At 43.1% G+C, this 27,620-nt stretch overlaps 1 protein-coding gene across 1 annotated transcript in view; it reads left to right on the plus strand.

Moving 5' to 3' along the window:
• The first annotated feature begins 4,558 nt into the window (after positions 1–4,558).
• Positions 4,559–27,620, plus strand: part of LOC121291210 (complement C4-like) — a 209,586-nt gene continuing 186,524 nt past the window's right edge. The window contains exons 1-3 of the mRNA XM_041212296.1: positions 4,559–4,617; positions 9,274–9,466; positions 26,936–27,116. Of these exons, the coding sequence (XP_041068230.1) occupies positions 4,559–4,617; positions 9,274–9,466; positions 26,936–27,116 (433 nt within the window). The remainder of the gene's footprint in view (positions 4,618–9,273; positions 9,467–26,935; positions 27,117–27,620) is intronic.

Raw genomic sequence — 27,620 nt, forward strand, 5'->3', positions numbered from 1 at the left:
TATTCCTGGTTAATTTCTGTGAACCAGTCAGGGTTACATTTTTCATCTACAAAAAATGTCTTAGCAACGTCCAAAGCCATTTCGAATATAATGCCTCACAGCAACTCCAGTTCCTATGTCCAGTACCTCTACCTCCACATATTTGTTTTTAAAGGATTCACAGATTCCACTAACGTTCACGGATTTACAATCCCACCTTATAATGATAATCCTGAACCAATCATTATTCCAAGTCCAATCACCCACAGTCCACGTCTCAAATCTTGGATCAGCCCCCACTTTGTTATGATCCCCAGCTGAGGATACCCCTGGACCAGCCTGATTGCAGAGGGGAACCTAGTTTTATAGATCCTAACTTTTAATATCTTTGTTTAGATACGTGGCAAATGGTTACTGAACAGACTCACTGGAGTCAGCTAATTAACTTTTAGCAAAAGAATAAAACATTTATTAAACAAGAAAAGATGAATTATATTACAATACTCCTTCACCCACAACAATATCTTTACAGATATGTACTAATTTGGAAGGATAATGTAATTTACAAAAGCTATCTTATACTCTAATGTTCACTGTGAGTACACAGTCCATGTAAACCAATTGGCAAACCATGGTCAGACACACCACAGTCTTAAACCAAGTGACAGATGCCACCCTAGCAGGTGCTATGCATCTCTCCTGAACTCCTGCCCGGATCCTTTTTACACCGTGAGCCAACCAGTCTCATTGAACTTTGTCTTTCACACGAGGGTTTCCAATCTCCACTCTCTAGCGACTCACTTTCAAATCTTCTCTTAAACCAACTCTTCCTCTCCAATGCCTGCCACAAAGGTTCACCTCCAGAGTTTTGAACTCTCCTTCCAATGTTCCTCTTCCCTGGGCCATCACTTGCACTCAAGCTTTCTTCTACACACTCTGCTTCACCGACTCAACTGTGAACAGTATACCAATGCTTCACGTGCCCATAGCAAAGGGTTACAGACTCTTTGGACCTTCTGGCCTGTTGCAAACATTTCTCTCTTTAAATCTGATTTCTGCAGCTTTTGTCTTTTTAAATTTGAAGCATGGAATCTTTTTGCCCTCACTCTTAATGTCATGTAATGGGACCTTTTTCCAGGTTTCTGTCCTTTCTTTGACTAGAGGGTCTGCTTGAGACTTTCTCCTTGGATTTTGGGGCCATTTCTTTAGCTTGGGATTTGCTATCAGTCCTATTTGCTCCATTTTCTCCCTGGCAGCTACTTTCAACCAATTTTAGTTTGGTACTGGCTATCTGTCCCTTCTAGGTGGCTTCTGGTTGGCAGCTGTCTTCAAACTGAACTCAAAACTGTTGTTTCTTTAGTTTTACTGTGTGAGGGACCTGCCTCTCATTGTTAGGCAACAGCCCAGTTCCTCTACCTTTGTTTGTTTAACTTAGCTGCCACAGTCATAAAACTTTCATTAGAAATGTGGGCACCTTTTAAAATTAAACTAAAACTCAATTTGACCTTTTCTTAACACACAAATACAGAAATAGAAATTAGGCTTAAACTTTAAAGCTAAAACTCATCCCTAACACCCAACAATCCAAATATAACTTACTTAGGCTATCCCTATTTCTTAACAACATACAAATAAATGCACACACGTACACACACATATGTAGACACACATAAACAGATACACAAACAAAAGAACAAATGCACACGCTCCCTTTCTCTCTTTCTCTCTCTCTCTCTCGCTCTCACACACACATGCACATACACACATGTTGCGATGATCTGGAGAGCACTGCTTAGAATGGTGATGATATGAAACTGAGTAGGCACTTTGAAAAGGGATCTGGGAATTTACTTGAAAAGGAGCCCTGTTGGGGTTTGGGAGGAGGCAGTAATATCTGTAATGTCAGTGGACTAGTAATCGAAAGGACCAGGCTAATAGCACAGAGACAAAATAAAACATCTGAAATTTAAAACAAGTCAGAGTAATGGTTACCATGACAACCATCACTGTTGTTGTAAAATCCCATCTGTTTACTTTCTAAAGGACATTAGTGAAATAAATGTGCTATTCGTACCTGGTCTTGTGTACAACTGATTCCAGACCCACAGTGATGTGGCTGACTAAACCATCCTATGAAATGGCTGAACAAACCATTCAATTCAAGGCAAGCAGGGATGGGCAGCAAATGCTGGCTTTGCCAGTGAAGCCATTGAAATAATAAATAAAGAAAACTTTTACAGGATTTCATGGTAAAAGGGCAGAGAAACCAAACAAAATGGACAGGACTTTCAAAGTCCAGCAGATGAAGGATTGGTCGAATGATCTCCTGCTGTACAATTCTATACAAGTTCATCGTTATAATTATAATAAATAACCCTCACCAACATGGGACTCTCTGGATAAAAAAATGAAGAGAAATGTTTGTCTAATAATTCTTGATTGTTAAACCACTGATGTTTAAAAATATTGATGAAGGTTTCTGTTGGCAGATGATATGTGCCAGGCAGATCAAATCCATGAGGGAAGCTTGATCACGCAGTCACAGCGATCTTGCAATTTGTATTTTATTTTGAGATGTGCTCTGAATTCAGTAGTAATAAGTCCACCTACACACTAGAGATTTTTTACGAAACTAAACATTTATTAACAAAGGAAGAGATTTCAAGCACATACCTATGTCTACAAATTACTACTATAATAACTCCTAAAACCCCTAATTAATCTGGCTTCCAATTACACCCCTGTTAAGGCAACAGTAAAAAAAAAAATAATTTTAAACATATCCAGGCAAGATCCACAATACCCTGGACAGCAGAATTCAAGATGGATTTTCCAAGCTTCAATTCCTGTGACAGCAGGGTGATGCACAAATATTGGAAAAATAAATGCACCGCTTGGCCTAGCTTCCCTGGCTAGGTGTAAACATCCTACCGTCTCTTTGAAATTCAAACTACCCTGATTTATCTAAAAATGCAAATTCTCCTCGCCTCACATTCTAAAACTTCTGCCATGTTTGCATACTTAGCATTTCAAACCTGGCTTCCTTTGATGAGTCAAAGCCTCCAGACCAGCTGTCTCCAATTCAATTAAATCCCACATGCACAAATAGAAACTATCCAAATCCCACTCTTAACCTACTTTTACAATAACTCACAGTAATATTCTGAGAATTATTATACTTTCATGACAGTTTTAAAGAAACAACCTGATGGTTTCTTGTAAAATAGAGTTCATCTTACAGTCAAATGGCAACATAAATCTGTATTACTTTATGGGCATTGTACTTATGGTCAATCACACTGTTTATGCATATTCCTGCACAGAGCTGGCTAATTATTAATACCATCTACCTTGGACTTGGGAACAACTCCTGTTGGTTGACACATGCAGGATCATTCAGTACATTAAACAGGGATTATATTTTATTTTAAATTACAACCATTAAACTCTGGCTATGGACATTGGGATTGCAGTTTTCTGAGCGCATTCAGTTTTTTTCAATATATATATGTTTTAAATCACAGTTAATTTTGAATTCAGCCATCACCAAAGAAGTTATTAGTTCACTTGGATCTTTGTGGAATCAGAGATAAAACACTTGTCTACTTTACAATAGTGACAATACTTCAAATAATAAAACATAATTGTTTGTAAAGTGCTTTGTGACACCCAGAAGTCATGGAAGTTAAGCCATCAGAAACAATAATATCCCGACGAGCTCCTTGAGCTTTTTCTGTCATTCAACACGATCATGGTTACCTTTTACACCCGCTCCACTTTGCCGCTAGGTCCTCTTATTCCTTAAATCACTGAGAGTTTGAAAAGCTCACGCTTGGAGATAATCTACCATTGAGCCCACACAGCTCTCTTGGTTGAGAATTTCAAAGGATCACAACCCTCCAAGTGAAGTCATAAATGGCCAACTCCTTAACCTGAGACAATTCCCAGTCATTTTAGACACTCAATTTGAAGGAACATTACCTCAGCATCGAATCTTGTAAGACTTTTTCAATGAGATCACCTGTTCCCTATTTTAATTATAGAGCAATTTTACTTTATTCCCACCACCCCCCCCCCACCCCCCCCCCCCCCCCCCCCCCCCGCCTCAGGAGAGCTGTCTCTTCTATCAGCCATTTTGCTTTCTCATTCCTCTTATGTTGTCTCCTTCCAACTTCCTTTAATCTCTTCACATTGGGCATGAAACATTGAGTACTTAGAGGACAAAACACATGATCTTGAATTGCATGCAAAGAGCAGCACAGAAACAGGCAATTCAACCCCATCCATCGCTGTTGCTGTTTGTGTCCCATACGATCCTACCATCCTTCTTCATATGACCTAATCAACCTATTATTCTATTCTTTTGTGCCTTGTGCATCCCTTTAGCTTTGCCCTATAATTGTCAGAAAGTGTTAGCAGGCAAAGTCATTCAGTAGACAACACAATTACAGACAGTAAATAAGTAATTTTCAATCAATATTACTGACTGTCTCTATTTACATGGAGGAGTGACTAATATTTGTGCAGATAGACCCAGGGTTCTTTAATCAGTCTCTCTTCTCTCATTGAATTGGTGAGAATGTTTCTGCTTCTACTGTGCCTTTACACAGTCGCATCAATAACTGAGCAAGCGCCTTCGTAAGTACAAAAATTTGTTTCTAATCCATGGATACATGCACCTGCAGTCTTTGGGTTACAGTCCTTGCTTGAGAAAGTGTACCCAGTACACACTTGATCACATTGAAGTGATTAGGCTTCACATTGCCACGAACATTTATTCGCATACATGCAAATATAAAATCTTCCATGACCAAAAGCAAGCAGGAAGGGTAATAGAATGTTAGCATTTATTTTAATTCCATGTCTGCATTGAAGAGTATTCATTAACTAAGATACAAAAACAAATCAAGGGCCAACTTTTAGAAATTATATATTTTATTCACCCACAGGATGTGGGCTTCGCTGGCTGCGCAGCATTTATTACCCATCCCTAGGTGCCCTTGAGAAGGTGGTGGTGAGCTGCCTTCTTGAGCCACTGCAGTCCCTGCAGTGTAGGTACATCCACAGTGCTGTTAGGAAGGAAGTTCTCGGATTGTGACCCAGTGAAGGAACGGCGATATATTTCCAAGTCAGGATGGTAAGTGACTTGGAGGGGAACTTCCAGGTTGTGGTGTTCCCATGTGTCTGCTGCTCTTGTCCTTCCAGGCAGTAGTGATTGTGGGTTTGGAAGGTGTTGTTGAAGGAGCCTTGGTGAATTCCTGCAATGCATCTTGTAGATGGTACACACTGCTGCTACTGTGCGTTGGTGGTGGAGGGAGTGAATGTTTGTGGATGTGGTGCCAATCAAGCGGAGCTGCTTTGTCCTCGATCGTGCCAAGCTTCTACAGTGTTGTGGGAGCTGCACTCATCCAGGCAAGTGGGCAGTGTCTTCAGGCTGACCTTTCCACTGCCTGCTCCCAATTTCCTTCCGACTTCTCCAAATGACCTGCCCTAGACCCAGAGAAGCAGTATAAATGAAGATTCAGACCTTTTGGGATCAACGCAAATAATTCTGCAAAGTTTTGGTTTGAAAGAAGCCCAGCAGGAGCTGTATTCAACGAGAGACTGAATAGTGCTGTGGGGAACTGGGTTTGAATACTTTCAGGACAGATGATAGAATTTGAAATCAATTAGAATATGAACTTAGAAGTCTAATAGTGATCGTGCCAAAAAAATAAAATGTCAATTGTCTGAAAAACTGGGCAAGTAATCCCGAAAACCAAGGGAACGCTCTGGGGACTCGGGTTCAAAACCCACCATGCAGATGGCGAAAATTGAATTCCACACATAAAAAGAATCTGGAATTAAATGTCTGATGATGGCCATGAAATCACTGTCGATTGTTGTAAAAACCCATCTGGTTCACTAATGTTCTTTAGGGGAGGAAATCTGCCGTCCTTACCTGGTCTGGCCTACACGTGACTCCAGACCCACAGCAATGTGATTTATCCTTAAACGCCCTCTGAAATGGTCTTGCAAGCCACTCAGTTCAAGGGCAAATTGTAATGGGCAATAAATGTTGGCCTAGCCAGCAACACCCATATCCCATGAACGAATATTAGGAAGTGTTCACTGATGTCCTCACTCTTTCTGGCCCTCACAATTGTAGTTAATTCATGTAAAGGCCCAGACAGACACTTGGCTCCAACAAAACATGTGGTTTATCACCACGTCTTTAAGACCAACTTCACCTGCTTGTTCAAGAACCAGGGTCAACACTTTTTCTGACATGACATATGGATGGCATCATATGATCCTTCCCACATAGAGTTGCTTACCACTAAATGGCAATTCCTTCCCTGTTACAGATACTCGACATCCTATTCAATGTAGAGAAGATCACATCCATAAATATCACGTAAATTATTCACTAACAACAGAATCACAGAATCACACAGTGCAGAAGAGGCCCTTCAGCCCATTGAGTCTGCACCGACATGTGAGAAATACCTGACCTACCAACCTAATCACATTTAACAGCACTTGGCCCATAACCTTGAATGTTATGACATGCCAAGTGCTCATCCAGGTACTTTTTAAAGGATGTGAGGCAACCCGCCTCTACCATCCTCCCAGGCAGCACATTCCAGACTGTCACCAACCTCTGGGTAAAAACATTTTTCCTCACATCCCCCCTAAACCTCCTGCCCCTCACCTTGAACTTATGTCCCCTTGTGACTGACCCTTCAACTAAGGGAAACAGCTGTCCACCCTGTCCATGCCCCTCATAATTTTGTACTCCTCGATCAGGTCAATCCTAAATCTGCTTTGCTCCAACGAAAACAACCCAAGTCTATCCAACCTCTCTTCATAACTTAAATGTTTCATCCCAGGCAACATCCTGGTGAATTTCCTCTGCACCCCCTCCAGTGCAATCACATCCTTCCTATAATGTGGTGACCAGAACTGCACACAGTACTCCAGCTGTGGCCTCACCAAGGTTCTATACAACTCCAACATGACCTCCCTAATTTTGTAATCTATGCCTTGATTGATAAAGGCAAGTGTCCCATATGCCTTTTTCACCACCCCACTAACATGCCCCTCCACCTTCAGAGATCTATGGACAAACACGCCAAGGTCCCTTTGTTCCTCAGAACTTCCCAGTGTTGTGCTGTTTATTGAATACTTCCTTATCAAACTACTCCTTCCAAAGTGTGTCACCTCACACTTTGCAGGATTAAAATCTATCTGCCACTTAACTGCAAATTTGACCATCCCATCTATACCTTCCTGTAGCCCAAGACACTCAACCTCACTGTTAATCACCCGGCAAATCTTTGTGTCATCTGCAAACTTACTAATTCTATCCCCCACACATAAATATAAATGACAAGTAACAGGGGACCCAGCACAGATCCCTGTGGTCCGCCATTGGACACTGGCTTCCAGTCACTAAAGTATCATTCTGTCATCACCCTCTGTCTCCTACAACTAAGCTAATTTTGAATCCAACTTATCAAATTATCCTGCATCCCATGTGCATTTGACTTCTTTATAAGAATATGGGACCTTGTCAAAGGCTTTGCTAAAATCTATATAAACTATATCAACTGCACTATCCTCATCTACACACTTTGTCACCTCATCAAAAAATTCAGTCAAATTTGTTAGGTGTGACATCCCTCCGACAAAGCCATGCTGACTATCCCTGATCTAACCTTGTCTCTCCAAGTGCAGATAGATTCTCTCCTTCAAAATTTTCTCCAATAGTTTCCCTACCACTGATGTGAGACTCACTGGCCTGTAGTTCCCTGGCTTTTCTATACAACCCTTCTTAAATAGCGGAACCACACTGGCTGTTTTCCAGTCCTCTGGATAGAGAGGAATTAAAACTTTAGGTCAGAGCCCCTGTGATCTCCTCCCTTGCCTCTCTCCGCAGTGTGGGAACAAATCATCCGGACCTGGAGATCTGTCCACTTTTAAGCCTGCCAACATCTCCAATACCTTGTCACTTCCTATAGTAATTTGTTCAAGAACCTCTACAGTCTCTCTCCCCAAGTTCCATACCTTCAGCCTCATTCTCTTGGGTGAAGACAGATGCGAAGTATTCATTCAACACTTGAGCAATGTCTTCTGGCTCCACCCATAGATTGCCCCCTTGGTCCCTTATGGGCCCTACTTTTCCCTGGTTATCCTCTTCCCAATGATATACTTATAGAATATATTGGGATTTTCCCTACTTTTACCAGCCAGAGCTTTCTCATATCCCCTCTTTGCTCTCTGAATTGCTTTCTTAAGCTCCACCCTGCACTTTCTGTGCTTCACTAAAGCCTCTGCTGATTTGCTTCCCTTCTACCTGCTAAAAGCCTCTCTTTTCCTTCATATCCTGAATATCTCTGGTCATCCATGGTTCTCTGGGCTTGTTATTCCTTCCTATCACACTGGAGGGAACATATTGAGCCTGTACCCTCCCCATTTCCTTTTTACCCCCTCTGTAGATTTCCCCACAAGTAGCTGTTTCCAGACTACCTTGGCCAGATCCTGCTTTATTTTACTAAAATACAGTCACTCCCCCAATCCAAAACATTTTTTTGCAACTTGTCTATTTCTTTGTCCATATCAAACCTGTACCATGTTGTGGTCACTATCACTAAAATGCTCCCCCACCACCACCTCAGCCAACTATCTGGCTTTCGGCTTCTCAATAAAAATATTTTGTGGTAAAAAAAATCCACCTCAGGCAGCAGTTCAAAACCAGAATCAGGGAGTTCAATGACAGACATTTATGTGCTAACTGTAATGCAGTGTAAAAACCCAAGTCTTTTTGCAGGAATAGTAATCAGATACATTTTGCACTAAGTGGCATTAAGGCATGTGATCAAAAGCTTGGTCAAAGATGTCCCTTTTATGAAGCAACTTAAATGAAGATCGAGAGGCTGTGAGGCTTAGGGAGGCAATATCCAAGCTCACTGCCCCCAGTAATGGAGTGATTGAAATCGAGGACGTGCAAGAGGTTAGAATTGGAGGAGGAAAGAGATGGTGATGGGCTGGAGGAAATTATGGTGATAGGGCGAGGTGTGACTCTAGCCGGATTTGGAAGCAAGTATTAGGATTTTTAATTAGATGCGCTGCTTAACAGTGAGCCAATGTATATCAGGGAACAAAGGGGTGCTGGATTATTGGTGGTATATGAGACTGCCTATGTGATTCCTCTTGAGATTAATTTTCACCTAATGTCTGGTTGCTTCAATTAAGTAATAAGCTAAAGCTCGCTGGAAAGAATGCAATAAAGCTCTTTCATATTTTCTTTAGCTATCTGATTACTGCACCAAACATCATTCACATTGGGGTGAAGGAAAGCGTCAGTATTCAATTGCATGCTGCAGAAGGCACAGTCAACTTTCAAGTTTATTGCTGGGATGTCATCAGAAGGAAGAAATGTTCAGAGATTGCTTTATTCACACTGAACCCTGGAAACAATCACCAACAGAGTAAAACCATCACAGTGAGTGCCTGATGTAAAATATATTTAGGGTAGAATTCTAATTGAACGTTTTGATTTTTCAAAGTGTATCCCAAAATATACCTGCAATACTTATATTCCGTTGACCCCATGTTCACGTTTTCCCTGAAAGAAAACATAATGGGCAACAACACAGATGACCACATGTCTGGTCAAAGAGGTAGGTTTTAAAGAGGGTGTCAAGGCGGAAATCCAGGCTGAGAGGCGTCAGGAGGATATGCCAGAGTGTGGGGCCTGGTCAACCGAAGGCATGGGCATCAATGCTGAAAAATCAAATGCCAACGCACACAAGGCCAGAATTTGAGCAGTGCAGCAGAGGTCTCCGAGGATTGTGGAGCTGGAAAATTAGCAAAGTGGGTGGGGGGGCGGTGCGGGGTGGTGGTGGTGGGGGTGCGGGGGGGTGGTCAGGTGATGAAGGGATTTGAAAGCAAGAATGAGAATTTTGAAATCAACAATTTAAATTGAAAGAACTATATTATAATGAAGAGATACTGAATCACCGAAGACTAATAGATTACCACAGCCAATGAGATTTGTTTTGTTCATATTATCCTTGTTGTTGCTTTGTCCATCTTTAATATAACTTTAGGGACAATGTGTTGGAATTTACAATATTGAATTACTCACCCAGCATATGTGCCTGAGGGCCCTGCACATTCAAGTCAACACAAGGAAAAATCAGACGGACATGCCACAGACAATTAACTCAGTATTGTTCCTTATAGAATCTCTACCATGGCCTTGATCTACTAAATCTCGATGCTTATAGCTTATTCTACGCCAGCCCGCAATCCTCCAACATCATACTATTCCAAATTGTCTCTAGTCCTGCCAGCTGAGGTTGCTCTCACAGCCATTGTACACCATGCCCTTCAAATTCATTTCCAATTCCTCTTGGTACCTTTGGATTCCAGGCCCTCCAAAGGCATCTTATGTTTTGGATACTCAACAACGTTTGGAGAGAATCTCAAGGCGTGTTCTTCAAATATGGTGATTGGACACCCTCGTGAGAAAGACAGAATGTTATTGAGACATGCCGGATTTTATGTTCCGCACAATCACCCTCCCGTTCCTTTACATTTCATTCTATCTGTTTACACTTCACATCTCATTCTATCTGTTTACACTTCCTGTCATTAGTCCCACATGGCTGTTTACAGCCATTATACATCACGCCCTTCAAATCTCTTTTCAAGCCCTCTTGGTAGCTCCAAATGTCTTCTCGCTCGACTCCTCTCACAAAACTTGATGATATGGCTAATATCTTCCCTGTTACCACATATCGCACTGGGCACATTGAATATCTTTCTGGAGTTGAAGAACAATGAAGCAGACTTTGATACTCAAAACATTTATTCTGGAAAGTCTCTTTGATGACTATTCCTCAACATGATCCAAAATACACTCCTTCATTGTTTACATTTAACTGACTTTATTTACCTGGGTGGCAATAAACATGAATTAGGAAAGTAGGTAAACAGAGGACAGGGAGAGAGAACTGCCTGGCTGATGCATCCCAAAGTTTTAAACCTGTCCACCTTCTGTTGCTGCAATAATTGACTTCTATTTCAAAGTGCTATAAACTCTCCAACTCAATTTCCCTTGGAATTCCAACCTGCACAACTTCTCCATGTGAAACTGAATTGTATGTGTATCTTCCTGATTCCATTCAGCAGATCCTGCCAATCTGATACATGTATGTGTCGCAAAAATATTAATTAGGGGGCTTCCTGAACTGATTATGGATCAGTCAGGATAGTTTCAGAAGGCTGAAATACTTCCATAGCAAACAAAAGGCTGAAGGGCCACCTGATAGGTATCTTTGAAATTGTAAAAGAGTTTAGTAAGGTAGATGCTGGAAGCTCGTTCCATTTGTGGGGTGTTATCAATAGAAGATAGTCTCTGAGAAATCCAGCAGAGAATTCAGCAGGATGTCTCTTTCTAGAGTATGCTGAGAATATGGAATTCACCATCAGAAGGAGTGGTTGAGACAAACTTCATAGTTGCATTTAAGAGGAAATCAAAAATGTACATGAGCGACTAATGACAGGAATGGTAGGTAGAAAGAGAGAGATGTAGAGGGGTAGGAGGATGATCGTGTGGAGCACCAAATCTGGTATGTCTCCCTGAAACTCTGTCTTTCTCATGAGGGTGTCCAATCTCTGCGTTGGAAGAACTCGCCTTGGAATTCTCTCCAAACATTGTTCCTACTTGGACAGCTTCAAAATGGAAGAAAAAGGAAAGCTTCTCCAGGGACTCAATCTCACCTGCTGAGATTCCTTTCCTCTGCATCTCCACATACACTCACTCACCTTCCAGCCACACGTCCAGATCTTCGGCCATGTGATGCAGAACACCACAGCTCCAAAACTGTACCATCGCCCTCATGGCCCCAGCATGGAGTCACCCCCCCCCCCACCCTCCGTCTCCCCACCATTCTTCTGTGCTTCTCTCCAGCCCTCTTTTCTTCAAGTCTCGTACCACCAGCTTTTTTTTTAACCTGGAGCTTTGTTTCTTCTCTGCTCCTGTCCTTTTATCTTGACTGGATGGAAGATATCACTGACTCCTTTATCTGTCCTTGTCTGAGAGCTGCTTGTTTATTTAAATTCATTCACAGAATGTGTGCTTCACTGGCTGGGCCAGCATTGATTGCCCATCCCTAATTGCCCTTGAGAATGTGGTGATGAGCTGCTTTCTTGAACCGCTGCAGTCCATGTGTTGTAGGTACACCCACAGTGCTGTTAGGAAGGGAGCTTCAGGATTTTGACCCATCGACAGTTAAGGAACGGCAATATATCTCCAAGGCTCCTTTGACAGCACCTTCCAAAACCACAACCACTACCATTTAGAAGGACAAAGGCAGCAGATAAATGGGAACACCACCATCTGGAAGTTCCATTCCAAGTCACTCAGCATCCTGACTTGGAAATATATCTCTACATCACATGGACTGCAGTGGTTCAAGAAGGCAGCTCACCACCACCTTCTCAGGGGCAATTAAGGATGGGCAATAAATGCTGCCCTGGCCAGCGAAGCCCACATCCCATAAATGCATTTTTAAAAAATCCAAGTTAGGATGCTGAGTGGCTTAGAAGGGAACTTCCAGATGGTGGTGTTCCCATGTGTCTGCTGCCTTGTCCTTCTAGATGGCAGTGGTTGTGAGTTTGCTGTCAATGTTGAGTCTAGAAGTCTTTGCAGTGTAGAGTCGAAAGATAAAGTGCTGTTCCGCGAGCTTCTGTTGAGCTTCACTGGAATACTGTAGCAGGCCAAGGACAGAGAGGTCAGAGTGGGAGCAAAGTGGAGAATTAAAATGATAAGCAACCAGAAGCTTGGATCATGTTGCAGACTGAACAGAGGTTTTTTTTTTATTTTAATCATTTTTGGGATGTGGGCGGTGCTGGCCAGGCCAGCAATTATTGCCCATCCCTAATTGTCCTTGTTCAGAGAGCATTTAAGAGTCAACCACATTGTTGTGGGCCTGGAGTCATATGCAGGTCAGACCAGGTAAGGGCAGCAGATTTCCTTCCCCAAAGGACATTTTGCAAAGTAGTCAACCAGTTTCGTATGACTATCCTAATGTAGAAGAGACCACATTAGGCACAGCCAAAACACAGAATATAACTGGAAGAGGTAGATGTAAATTGCTGTTTTCTTTGGGTGGGGTTTTTTAGGCCTTGGACAATGAGAAGAATGAAGGATAAGGTGTTTCATCCCCTTTGCTTGCAAGGAAAGGTTCTTTTGGGAAGAGTGAAGATGTTAGTGATGAATGACGAGAAGGCTAGGGTGTGGCACCATTCCGGTCCCTGTGAAATGCTGGAAAGGAAGACAGGTGAAGATGGGCTCAGTGGTTGCATCATGCTGGAATATTCACTGTTGAATATGGAGGTTGCTGGGGTGGAATGTGAGAAAAATGAAGACCCTATCAAGGTTCTGTGGGTGGAGGTAGGGGGAGGGTGAATGGGTGAGAGCAGAAGTGTGTGAAATGGATCAAACATACTGGCTGAGGAAAGAAGATGACAGGTTGGAAACTGATGTGGAAGGCTGCATCAGCAGTACAGGTGCAATAGTGATGGAGAAAGTAGGAAACTGGAATGGATTCCTTGAAGGAAGCAGGGTGTGATGAAGTGTATTCGTTGTATCTGTGGGAGTCCGTGGGTTTGGATTGGAAATTAGCTAACAGCCAAATTCTGGAAATGGATAGAGAAAAGCCGAGGAAGGCAAGATACGGGTCAGAGATGGATCAGATATAGGTGAGGATGAGGTGGGAGTAGAAGATCAATGAAATAATCCAATTCAAGGTGAGAACACAAGGTGGCACCGATACAGTCATCAATGCACCAGGAAAAAAGAGATGAGGGAGGAGGACTGAGTACGACTGGAATAATGAATGTTCCACATATTGGAAGAAAATTGACAGGCATACCTAGGACACATGTGGATATGCATAACAAAACAGTTCATTGGGAGGGAGTGAGTGGAGTTGAATGAGAAACAAACACACAAAATCCAGGAAAAATCTCAACAGTTTTGGTAGCATATGTGGAGAGAGAAAGAGATTTCACATAACCACAGAACTTTAACAGCAGGGAAGGAGGCCATTAGGCCCATCGTTTCTGCACCGGCTGTTCAAACGAGCATTATGATCTAGTGCCATTGCTCTACCTTTTCCCCATACCTCTGCAAAATGTTTCTATTCAAATAATCATCGAATGCCCTCTTGAATGCCTCGATTGAACCTGCCCCCACCACACTTCCAGGCAGTGCATTCCAAACCCATCCACTCGCTGTATGAAAACGTTTTTCCTCACATCACATTTGCTCCTTTTGCAAGTCACCTTAAATATGTGCCCTCTCATTCTTGTTCATTTTACAAGTGGGAACATTTTCTCCCTATCTACTCTGTCCAGCCCCCTTGTGATTTTGAACATCTCTATCAAATCTCCTCTTAGCCACCCTCTTTCCAAGGAGAGCAGTCCCAACCTCTCCAATCTATCCTCATAACTAAGGTTTCTCATCCCTGGAACCATCAATAAAACCTGGGAAAAGCTTTATTAACTGTTTTCTCCACTGTCCTGCCACCTTCAATGACCTATGCACAAATACACCCCAGGTCCTTCTGCTCCTGCACCCCGTTCAAAATTCAATCCTTATTTTATATTGTCTGTCCATGTTCTTCCTACCAAAATGTATCACATCACACTTCTCTGCTTGAACTTCATCTGCCAACTATCTGCCCACTCCACCAACTTGTCTATGTCCTTTTGAAGTTCTACACTTCCCTCCTCACAGTTTACAACAATACCAAGTTTTGTATCATCTGCAAATGTTGAAATTGTCCCCTGCACACCAAAATCTAGATCATTAATATATATCAGGAAAAGCAAGGGTCCCAATACCAACCCCTGGGGAACTCCACTACAAGCCTTCCTCCAGCCTGAAAAATATTAATTGACCGTTACCCTGTTCCTATTACTCAGTTAATTTTGTATTCATGCCACCACTGTCCCTTTTATTCCATGAGCAATAACATTTCTCACAAGTCTGTTGTGTGGCACCATATCAATTTTTTTTTTACTCATTCATGGGATATGGGCTTCGCTGGCTGGGTCAGCATTTATTTCCCATCCCTAGTTGCCCTTGAGAAGGTGGTGGTGAGCTGCCTTCTTGAACCCCTGCAGTCCATGTGGTGTAAGTACACCCACAGTGCTGTAAGGAAGGGAGTTCCAGGATTTTGACCCAGCGACAGTGAAGGAACAGCGATATGTTTCCAAGTCAGGGTGGTGACTGGATTGGAGGGGAACTTCCAGGTGGTGGTGTTCCCATCTCTCTGCTGCCCTTGTCCTTCTAGATGGTAGTGGTTGTGGGTTTGGAAGCTGCTTCAGTGATGGTAATGCCATTGAACATTAAGGGGCAATGCTTAGATTCTCTCTTGTTGGAGATGGTCATTGCCTGACACTTGTGTGGCACGAATGTTATTTACCACTTGTCAGTCCAAGCCTGGATATTGTCCAGGTCTTGCTGCATTTGGGCATGGACTGCTTTAGTATCTGAGGAACCGCAAATGGTGCTGAACATTGTGCAATCATCAGCGAACATCCCTACTTCTGACCTTATGATGGAAGGAAGGTCATTGATGAAGCAGCTGAAGATGGTTGGGCCAAGGACAATACCATGAGGAATTCCTGCAATGATGTCCTGGAGCTGAGATGATTGACCTCCAACAACCACAACCATCTCCCTTTGTGTTAGGGGTGACCCCAAGCAGTGGAGAGTTTTCCCCCTGACTCCAGTTTTGCTAGGGCTCCATGATGCCACATTTAGTCAAATGCTGCCTTGATGTCAAAGGCAGTCACTCTCACCTCAGGAGTTCAGCTCTTTTGTTCATGTTTGAACCAAGGCTGTAGCGAGGTCAAGAGCTGAATGGTCCTGGCGGAACACAAACAGGGCATCAGTGAGCAGGTTATTGCTAGGCAAGTACTGATTGATTGCACTGTTGATGATGGAGAGTAAACTGATGGGGTGGTAACTGGCCAGGTTGGATTTGTCCTGCTTTTTGTATACAGGACATACCTGGGCAATTTTCCACTTAACCGGGTAGATACCAGTGTTGCAGCTGTACTGGAACAGCTTGGCTAGGGCCGCAGCAAGTTCTGGAGCACAAAACTTCAGTACTATTGCCAGAATGTTGTCAGGGCCCATAGCCTTTGCAGTATCCAGTGCCTTTAGCCGTTTCTTGATTTCTGGTGGAGTGAATCGAATTGGCTGCAGACTGGCATCTCTGATGCTGGAGAGCTCCTGAGGAGGCCAACATCGATCATCCGCTCCGCACCTACTGGCTGAAGATTGTTGCAAATGCTTCAGTCTTATCTTTTGCACTGCTGTGCTGAGCTCCTTCATCATTTTGGATGGAAATATTTGTGGAGAATCCTCCTCCGGTGAGTTGTTTAATTATCCACCACCATTCATGACTGGATGTGGCAGGACTGCAGAGCTTAGATCTGACCTTAGATCTGTTCAACAATTTTAGATCATGAACTCTCCTCCATCCCCACCCCCTTTCCGAACCCCTTTTTTTCAATAATTTATATAGATTTTTTTTCCCACTTATTTTCATTATTTTTAAATGTATTGCCTTTTAGCCTATTTCGATTCCTTCCAGCCACCCCATCCCCACTAGAGCTATCTGTACCTTTATTATCACATTCCTTAGATAATATCACCAGCTTCAACACCTCTTTGTCCTTTTGTCGATAACATCTTTTGGTTATCTCCACCTATCACTGGCCCTCTATCCAGCTCTACTTGTCCCAACCCCTCTTAAACCAGCTTATATTTCACCTCTTTTCTATTTTTCCTTAGTTCTGTTGAAGGGTCATATGGACTCGAAATGTTAACTGTGTTCCTCTCCGCAGATGCTGTCAGACCTGCTGAGTTTTTCCAGGTATTTTTGTTTTTGTTTTAGATCTGATCCGTTTGTTTTGGTATTGCTTTACCCTGTCTGTCACTTGCTGTTTATGCTGTTCAGCACACAAGTAGTCCTGTGTTATAGCTTCACCAGGTTGACACTTCATTTTTAGGTATGCCTGGTGCTGCTTCTGACATGCCCTTCTGCACTCTTCATTGAGCAAAGGTTGACTCCATGGCTTGGTGTAATGGTAGAGTGGGGGATATGCCGGGCCATGAGGTTACAGATTGTTCGAGTACAATTCTGCTGCTGCTGATGGCCCACAGTGCCTCATAGATGCCCAGCCTTGAGTTGCTAGATCTGTTCGAAATCTATCCCATTTAGCATAGTGGTAGTTCCACACAACATGATGGAGGGTATCCTCAATGTGAAGGCGGGACTTGGTCTCCACAAGGACTGTGCGGTGGTCACCCCTACCGATACTGTCATGGACAGATGCATCTGCGACAGGCAGGTTGGTGAGGAAGAGGTCAAGTATGTTTTTCCCTCACCACCTGCTGCAGACCCTGATTAGCAGCTATGCCATTTAAGACTTGGCCAGCTCGGTCAGTAGTGGTGCTACTCCTAGGATGCATCTCGTCCAGTCCTGGTGCCTTGTCAACTTTAAGTACCAACAGTCTATTCAACACTTCCACCTTATCAATTTTGAACCCTTCTTGTGACAGAGTTTCCTAATCTGTCACTATGGCCTGAGTAGCATCTACCTCCTTGGTAAAGATGAATGCAAAGTCTTCATTTAATACCTCAGCCATGGCCCCTTTGTCCATTTGTAAATTCCCTTTAGGTTCCTAATTGGCCCTACTCCTCCTTTTACCACCTTTTTACTAATTATATGTCCATAGAAAACTACAATTCCCCTTTATGCTAGCTTTTCTCATAGTCCCTCTTCACTTCTCCAATGTGATTTTTCACCTCCCCTCTGAACCTCCTGTATTCCTCGTGGTTCTCAATTGTATTTTCAACTGGACACCTGGCATAAGCACACTTTTTCTTCTTTATCTTAATTTCTATCTCCTTTTTCATACAGGGAACACTGGATTTGTTTTCCCTACCTTTCCCATTTGATGGCATATACGTTGACTGTGCCGAAACCAATTCTTTTTTTGAAGATAGCCCATTGTTCGGCTATAGATTTTCCCGCAAATCTTTCATTCCAGTCTATCTGGCCCAGCCCCATTCTTACCCAATCAAAGTCGGCTCTTGTCCAGTTAATTATTCTTACTCTGTATTGCCTATCGTCCTTTTCTATCATCATCCTAAAACATACAATACAACAATCACTGTCTCCTAAATGTCCCCCCATTGATAATTAGCCTACTTGGCCCACCTCATTTTCAAGAACCAGGTCCAAAAATGCATCTTTTCTTGTTTGCCTGGACACATACTACTGTGTCCAGAAAATTCTCCTGAACACAATCTAGGAACTTTTGCCCCTCTTCGCCCTTTACACATAATTACAGCTCCCCAATATAACTGCACTGTAATGCTTGCATTTCTCTGTAATTTTCCTGTAGATTTGTTCTTCTACATCCTTCTCACTATTTGGCGGTCTATAGACTACACCAAGCATAGTAACTGTACCCTTTTTGTTCCTTAGCTCTAGGCAAATTGATTCCGTCCTTCAACCCTCTGGGACATCCCCTTTCTCCAGCACTACAATGCTCTCCTTAACCAATACAGCCACCCCTCCTCCTTTCCTTCCTTTCCTATCTCTTCTGAACACCTTTGAACCGGGAATATTTAACACCCAATTCTGCCCTTCCTTGAGCCAGGTCTCAGTTATCACTACAACATCATATTTCCACATGGCAATCTGTGCCTGTAACTCCCCAATCTTATTTACTATACTCCGTGCATAGTAGCCCTGACTTAGACTTTTTTACTTTCTCCCTCACCCCGGCTTCATCTATTAGCTTATTATTCTCTGTAACAGTGCTATCTCTCCCTCCCAGTATTTTGTCCACCCTGGTATTCCTCTCTAATACTTTCTCTTGGTTCCCACACCCCTGCCAAGTTAATTTAAAGCCTCCCAAGAGCACTAGCAAAATGCCCCGCAAGAAACTCAACCCCAGCTCTGTTCAGATGTCCGTGCGGTTTGTACAGGTGCTATCACCCTGAGTGCCAGTCCTAGTGACCCAAGAATCTAAAGCCCTGCCTCCTGCACCATCTCTCCAGCCTCGCATTCATCTGTTTTTTCTTCCTGGCACGTGGCACTGGGAGTAATCCAGAGATTACTACATTTGAGGTCCTGCATGCTAATTTTCTACCTAGCTCCATAAATTCTGATCACAGGACCACATCTCCCTTCCAACCTAAGTCATTGGTACCAGTTTTGACTATGAACTCTGGCTGTTCACCCTCCCCCAGAAGAATCTCCTCCAGCCACTCTGTGACATCCTTGAACCAGGCACCAGGGAGGTAACATATCATCCTGGAGTCACAACTACAGCCTGTCTATTCCCCTAGCCAATGAATCCCTTGTCACTATTGCTCTTCCTTTCTTCTACCTCCCCTCCTGTACACTCGAGCCGCTCATGATGCCACAAATCTGGCTCTGACTACACTCCTCTGAGCAACCAGCTTCCAAAACAGAAAACTGATTTGCGAGCAGGACCCCAGGGGACTCCTGCATTTCCTGTCTACTTCTCTTGGATTACCTGGTGTTCACCCATTCCCCCTCTGTCTCCAGATCATGAAGCTGCGGTGTGACCACCTCTCTGAACGTGCTATGCACAAGGCTCTCAGCTTCATGGATATGTCACAGTGACTCCAGCCGCTGCTCGAGCTCTGAAACCCGGAGCTCAAGTTTCTGCAGCTGACAGCACTTCCTGCATATGTGATTGCCTAGGACATCCATGAACTTGTACATACTAGAGAGCACGCATTCCACTTGCCTGAGCTATCCTGCCATGCCTTAATGCTACTTCCTTTGTGTTAACATCATTCTACTTTGAATTATTTATATTACTTTTTTATATTGGTCCTAAATTTCCCTAATTCCTGTAGCTTCTCAGTTAAATCCAAGTATAGCTATTTGTTTAAAAATATTACTCTTTTCTAATTTACTTGCCAGGTGCGACTTACTAAGGCTGCTGCTGTTCTTTCTGAGGAAAGGTAGAAATGGAAAGTAGCTCCACCTCCCTCATCACCGAACTCCCTCAGTCACCTCTGCTCTCCAACTCTCACCGCCTCTCGAGCTATTTTATACTCCGAAGTCGCACCCACGTTTTGACGTTTAAATCGAATATGACTCTTCTTCACAGCAGTCATGTGGATTCTGATGAAGAGGAATATTAGGCTTGAAGCATCACCTCTCTTCATCTCTCTGCACATCCTGCCAGAATTGTTGAGTTTTTAATTTTCGCAGCATCATAGAATCATTACAGTGCAGAAGTAGGACATTCAACCCATCAAGTCTGCACTGGCTCTCTGAAAGAATATTCCAACTAGTCCCACCCCCTTGCCTTATCCCTGTAACCTTGCACATTCTCTCTTTTCAGATAGCAATCCAATTCCCTTTTGACTACCTCGACTGAACCAGCCTCCACCGCCCTCTCAGGAAGTTTGTTCTAGACTCCAACCACCCTCTGGGTGAAAGATAATCATCACATTTACTCCTTTTGTCAATTATTTTGAATCTGTGCCCTCTAGTTCTTGATGATCTTGAGTGGGAACAGTTCCTCACTATTTACGCTGTCCATACCCCTCAGGATCCTGAACCCCTCCATCAAGTGTCCTCTCAGCCTTTTTTTCTCCAGGGAAAACAGTCCCAACCTCTTAGCTACAGTTCTTCATCCCGGGAATCATTTTTGTGAACCATCCTCTATACTCTCTCAAATGCCTTCACATCCTTCCTCAAGAATGGTGCCCAGAACTAGATGCAGTACTCCAGATGAGGCCTAACTAGTGTATTATACAAGTTCAGCTTGGTCTCCTTACTCTTGCACTCAATGCCCCTATTAATAAAGCCTAAGATACTATTTGCATTATTAACTGCACTCTCAACATGCCCTGCCATCTTCAATGACCTGTGTATGTATAAACAGAGGTCGCTCTGTTCCTGCACCTCCTTTAGAGGCTGTCCCTTTATTTTAAACCCTTCCACCATATTTTTCCTGTCAAAATGAATCTTTTTTTAAATTCATTTCATGGGATGTGGGCTTTGCTGGCTGGGCCAGCGTTTGTTGCCCATCCCTAGTTGCCCTTGAGCAGGTGGTGGTGAGTTGTCTTCTTGAACCGCTGCAGTCCATGTGGTGTGTATACACTCACAGTGCTGCTAGGGAGGGATTTCCAGGATTTTGACCCAGTGACAGTGAAGGAACGGCGAAATATTTCCAAGTCAGGATGGTGAGCGGCTTGGAGGGGAACTTCTAGGTGGTGGTTTTCCTATCTTTCTGCTACCCTTGTCCTTCTAGATGGTAGTGGTCATGAGTTTGGAAGGTGCTGTCGAAGGGGCCTTGGTGAATTCCTGCAGTGCATCTTGTAGATGCTGCTATTGTGTGTTCATGGTAGAGGGAGTGAATATTTGTGGATGTGGTCCCAGTCGAGTGGGTTGCTTTGTCCTGGATGGTGTCAAGCTTTTGGAGTGTTGTTGGAGCTGCACTCATCCAGGCAAGTGGAGAGTATTCCATCCCACTCCTGACTTGTACCTTGTAGATGATGGACGAGCTTTGGAGAATCAGGAGATGGGTTATTTGTCGCACTATTCCTAGCCTCTGACCTGTTCTTGTAGCCACAGTACTTCACACTTCTCTGCATTGAACTTCATCTGCCATCTGTCTGCCCAGTTCATCAAATATCTACATCCTTTTTTCAGTTCAAGACTATCCCTATCACAGGTGACAACGTTTTCAATCTTCATAATATCTGAACATTTTGAAATCATGCCTTGCACACCATTTACTAGGTCATTAATATATATCATGAAGAGCAAGGAGCCCAACATGAAACCCTGGGGTACTCCACTACAGACCTTCTTCCGATCTGAAAAAAACAATAATTTATCATGGCTCTTTCCTATTGCTCAGCCAATTTCTTCTCCAAGTGCCTACTTTCCCTTTTATTCCATGACCTAGAATTTTGCCCACAAATGCCTTTTGAAAATCCATATACACAACATCAACAGCGTTTCCGTTATGAACCTTCTCTGATACCTCCTCAAAAAACTCCAGCAAACACGACTTTCCCTTAATTAATCAATGCTGGCTTTCCTTAATTGTCCTGCACTTGATTAAATAATTATTGATTTTATTCTGTGCTAAAGTTTCCAGAAGTTTCCCTACGAATGACGTCAAACTGACTGGACTGTGATTGCCAGATTTATCTTTGCATCCCTTTTTGAACAAGGGATTAACATTCTCAATTCTCCAGTCCTCTGGCACCTCCCCTGTGGTTAAGGAAGATTATCACTAGTGCCTCTGCAATTTTCATTCTCACTTCGCTCAGTACCCTTGGATGCATCTCATCTGGTCCTGGCATCTTATCTATTTTAAGTAAAGATAGCCTTTCCAACACTTCCTTGTTCTCGGTTGTACGTTATTTTAATACACCAGTTACCTTCTCTCTCACCTTGGCCTGGGTAGCAAGTTCTTCCTTTGTAAAGACAGATGCAAAGTATTCGTTCAACACCTCCGCTATTTCTCCAGCCTCCACATGCAAGTCCCCTTTTTTGTCCCTAATTGGCCCTACTCTTCCTTTTACCACCTTTTTATTATTTACATGTTTATGGAAGACCTTGGGATTCCCTTTTATGTTCACTTACAACCTCTTCTCATGCTCTCTCCTTGCTTTTTAAATTAGTTTCTTCACTTACCCTCTGGTCCTTCTATATTCAGCCTGATTCTTCACTGTATTTTCTACCTGACATTTGTTGCACACACACTTCTTCCTTTTCATCTTCACCTCTATCTCTCACATCATCCAGGCCCCTCTGGATTTATTTGTCTTCCTTTCCCCTTCAGAGGAATATACCTTGACATTGTCTACAATACTTTATCTTTGAAGGTGGCCCATTGTTCATCCACTGTCTTTTCTGCCAACATTTGATTCTAACTCACTTGACTCAGATACATTCTCATCCCATCGAAGTTGGCTTTCCCCCAGTTAATTATCCCTGCACTGGATTTTTCCCTGTCCTTTCTCATGACTAACCTAACCCTTATGATACAATGGTCACTGTCCCCTAAAGGCTCTCCCACTGATATTTGATCCACTTGGGGTAACTCATTCCCCAGAACCAAATCCAAAAGTGCATTGGACTGGAAACATACTGCTGCAGAAAATTATCTTGAACACATTCCAGGAACTCTCGCCCCTCTTGTCCTTTTGTACTATTCCTATCTCAGTCTATATCTGGATAATATAATCAAAGTCCCCCACTCTGTAACCCTTGCACCTCTTCGTAATTTCTTTGCAAATGTGGTTCTCCACATCTCTTCCTCTAGTTAGTGGTCAATATACTACACTGATCAATGTTATTGCACCTTTCCCATTCCTCCCCTCTAGCCAGCGAGATTCTGTCCTTGACCCCACTGGAGCATCCTCTCTCTCCAGTACTGCAATGCCATCTTTAATCAATATTGCTACCTCCCCACCCAACTTTCTTCCTTCCCTATGGTCCCTAAACACCTTGTACCCAAGAATATTTAAAGCCGAGCCCTGCCCTTCTTTGAGCCAGGTCTCTGTTATCGCAATAATATCATAATTCCATTTGTCAACCTTTGCCTGCAGTTCACCAATCTTATTAACCACACTCCATGCATCCACATTCATGCATATTATTCCTGATTTATGCTTATTTACTTTCCCCTTTATTCTGGCCTCATCATATAACTTACTATTGCCTACCCTAATTCTATCAAACTTTTCAAGTATTCTATCCACCTCGACATTACTCCACCTTACTCTCTGACATATCCTCATCATCAGCTGACACTTCTCTAGTTCCCGCTGCCAGTTTTTCTCCTCTCCACTCTGAATTTCCCCTCAGGTTCCCACCCCCCTGCCAATCTAGTTTAAACCTTCCCCAACAGCACTAACAAACCTCCCTGTAAGGACATTAATCCCAGTCCTGTTAAGGTGCAACCCATCCTTCTTGTTCAGGTCCCACCTGCCCCAGAATGGATTCCAATGCCTTAGAAATCTAACGCCATCCCTCCAGCTCCATTTCTCCAACCATGTTTTGAACTGCCCAATCTTCCTATTCTTATGCTTATTAGTACACAGCACTAGGAGTAATCCTGACTACTGCTCCTGAGTTCCTGCTTTTTAATTCCCTTCCTAACTCTCTAAAATCTGCTTTCAGTACCTCATCCCAGTTCCGACCTATGTCATTGGTCCCAGTGAGGACTACAATCTCCTGCTATTCACTCTCCCCAAAAGAATGTTCTGCAGCCACTCTGTGACATCCTTGACCCTGGTACCAGAAAGGCAACTTACCACCCTGGAGTCGTGTCTATGGCTGCAGAAATGCCTGTCTGCTCCCCCAACTATGGAGTCTCCTACTGTTACAGAACTTCCACTTTTCCTCTTCCCCTCCTGGACAGCTGAATTGCCTGTGGTGCCACAAACTTGGCTGTTGCTACAGTCCTCAGAAGAACTATTTCACTCACAAGTATCCAAAATGGAAAAATGGTTATAGAGCGAAATAACCTCAGTACATTCCTGCACTTCCTGCCTGTTTCTGCTCGATACTCTGGTGGTCACCCATTCCTTCTCCGCCTCTGTACTTCTTACTTATGGTGTGACCACCTCTCTAAATGTGCTATCCACATAATCCTCTGCCTTGCAGATGCACTACAGTAACTCTAGCTACTGCTCAGCTCCACAATTCAGAGCTCAAGTTTCTACAGCTGGCAACACTTCCTGCAGATGTAGTCATGAGGGAACTTAGTGCTTACACGACTTCCCACATCCCACAAGATGCACATTCCACATGGCCGAGCTGCACTAACATACCTCAAACTTCATATAAAATGTTTACTATAGTATTTATTTACTAATTTATTCTAAGTTAATAATTTATTTTAATTATTTTCTTAATTAATTTGGAATGTTTCCTATGTATACTACAATTTACTGTGTTTATTAAATGCTTATACCACCTACAAATGCAACTAAAAGTTATACATTTCTTAATCACACAGGTATGTGTTTTAGGCATAACTTTAAGGCGAGGGGCAGGAGATTTAGGGGGGATGTGAGGAAAAACTTTTTACTCAGAGGTGGTGACAGTCTGGAATGCATTGGGTGGGAGGGTGGTGGAGGCGGGTTGCCTCACATCCTTTAAAAAGTACCTGGATAAGCACTTGGCACATCATAACATTCAAGGCTATGGGCTAAGTGCTGGTAAAGGGGATTAGGTAGGTAGGTCAGGTGTTTTTCACATGTTGGTGCAGACTTGATGGGCCGAAGGGCCTCTTTTGCACTGTGATTCTGTGTCATACTTGCACTTGGAGGCAGTTCAATGAAGGTTCGCTATGTTGGTTCCTGAGATAAGAATGCTGTCTTAGAATAAGAAGCTAAGTAAATTCTATATTCTTTGGAATGTAGAAGGGCCACATGTGATCTCATTGAAACATCCAAGATCTGCAGGGATTTGACAAAGTAAGTGGTGAGAGGTTGTTCACCCTGGCTGAAGAATTTGGAACAAGAGGCGCAGTCTCAGGATAAGGGACTGTTCATTAAGCACAGAAACACGGAAATCTTCCTCTCTCAAAGGGTGGTCAATCTGCAATTCCAGTGCTTTGTGGCTGACCCATCCTTAAATATATTTAAAGCTGAGATAATCAGATCTTTGGTCTCTTAGGGAATGAAGGGTTATGAAGCGAAGACAAAGAGGAGTTGAGGCCGAGGGTCACCCATGCTTGTATTGAATGACGGACCAGACTTGAAGGGTCGTTTGGTCTACTGCTGCTTCAATTTCAGATATTTTTCTGCTCCTCAGAGTCCAGCAAAATCAAGCATTGGTTGAGTGGTTTGTTTTCCTAGCCCACTCATTCGAATCTACTGAATGGCAGATATAGTAGGCTGATTACAATTATACTGTGTGGCTCATTGTTTTCGAGACTACTGCTGCCTCATATTCACAGACACACCAGTGTTAACCAGCTCTGCTATCTCCTCGAAGATATTTAGCGTATTTGCTCTGCAAGACGCAACTATCATAACAACGAGTTAATGCTGCTTCGCTTTGAAGTATCAAGGAATATATTTCATGGAATAAGATTCTGAAATGCTGGAATTAAGCCGCAGCATATGTGGAGTGAAACACATGTAGGGAAAATTAGACATGTGATAGGTTTTGAGCAAGGCGTGGGTTCGAAAAGGATGAAGAGGAGCTCTGTAATAGGTTGAAATATAGGAGAGATTGGTGTTCCACAGCCTGGAGCTGTGGTCAGTACTTATCTCTCAGACAGCCGCTTTTAAACAGATCATCTGGTCGTGATGGCATTGCTGTTTAAGGAATGCTGCTGTGCATGATAGGATAAAAGCCAAATACTGCGGATGCTGGAAATCTGAATCAAAAACAGAAAATGCTGGAAAAACTCAGCAGGTCTGACAGCATCTGTGGAGAGAAAAAACAGAGTTAATGTTTCGAGTCCATAAGGCAGAAGAAGAGTCATAAGGACTCAAAACGTTAACTGTCTTTTCTCTCCACAGATGCTGTCAGACCTGCTGAGTTTTTCCAGCATTTTCTGTTTTTGTTGCTGTGCACACGTTGTGTGCTGTATTTCCTGTATTCTCACCGTGACTACACTTCTAAAAGTGCTTCATCGCCCGGAAAGCAATTTCTGACAGCCAGATGTGAAGCACCATTACAAAATTTAAGTATAATTTACTTTAAAAATAATGATTTATATGCAGATTCTGCACTCCTCAATTCCCACCCAGAATTTGGTCATGGGAGATGAAGCCAGAAGGAAATGCTCGGGAGTGGGAAGTAGTGTGATGAACATATTGTAAAACAGCTTTGCCATCTCTTGCAGGTTTCCCAGCTGAAGGTTAAAGAGCTCTCACTGTGGCGACGACGGCAGAAGTATGTGTACTTGGTCGCTGAAAGTCGACAAATCCTCCCGCAGCGAAGGATGGTACCCATCAAACTGTCCAACAGAAGGGGTTACATCTTCATTCAGACCGACCAGCCAATTTACACCCCGAACCAAATCGGTGAGTCCCACTGTGCATGAGATATTACTGAGGCTATTGGCTATAGTGGAAAAATGACAAGTGTCTCCTGTAGTAAGAATTGGGGAGTGGGAGTGATGGGGATTGAGACGACGAGTCCAACGACGCTGACACAACAACATGTATTTATGGACATGGGATTCAGAGCTGCCTGCGAGTGCACATATGTGAGTTGTATGTGACTACGTGTGCTTGTGTCACTGTGCCTTTGAGTGTGGCTGGAGGTGCTGCTGATTATTTATGTGTGCCTGTCTGGGTCTGTGAATGTGACTCTGTGTGTGTCTGTGTACAGCACACGTGAATGTCTCTGTGTGCTTTTGTGTGTCGGTGTGCCCGCATGCCTGTGTACATGCAATTGTTTGTGGATGGCTGTGTGAGAGTGAGGTTAGGTGTGTGCCTGTACCTGAAACAGTAACTGTGTGTGTATAAATGTGTGCCTCTGCGTGTAGTGAATGTTACGGTTCTAGTGTGTGTGTTACTGTGTCT

The sequence above is a fragment of the Carcharodon carcharias genome, chromosome 19 (assembly GCF_017639515.1).
Source record: "Carcharodon carcharias isolate sCarCar2 chromosome 19, sCarCar2.pri, whole genome shotgun sequence".
NCBI lineage: Eukaryota > Metazoa > Chordata > Chondrichthyes > Lamniformes > Lamnidae > Carcharodon > Carcharodon carcharias.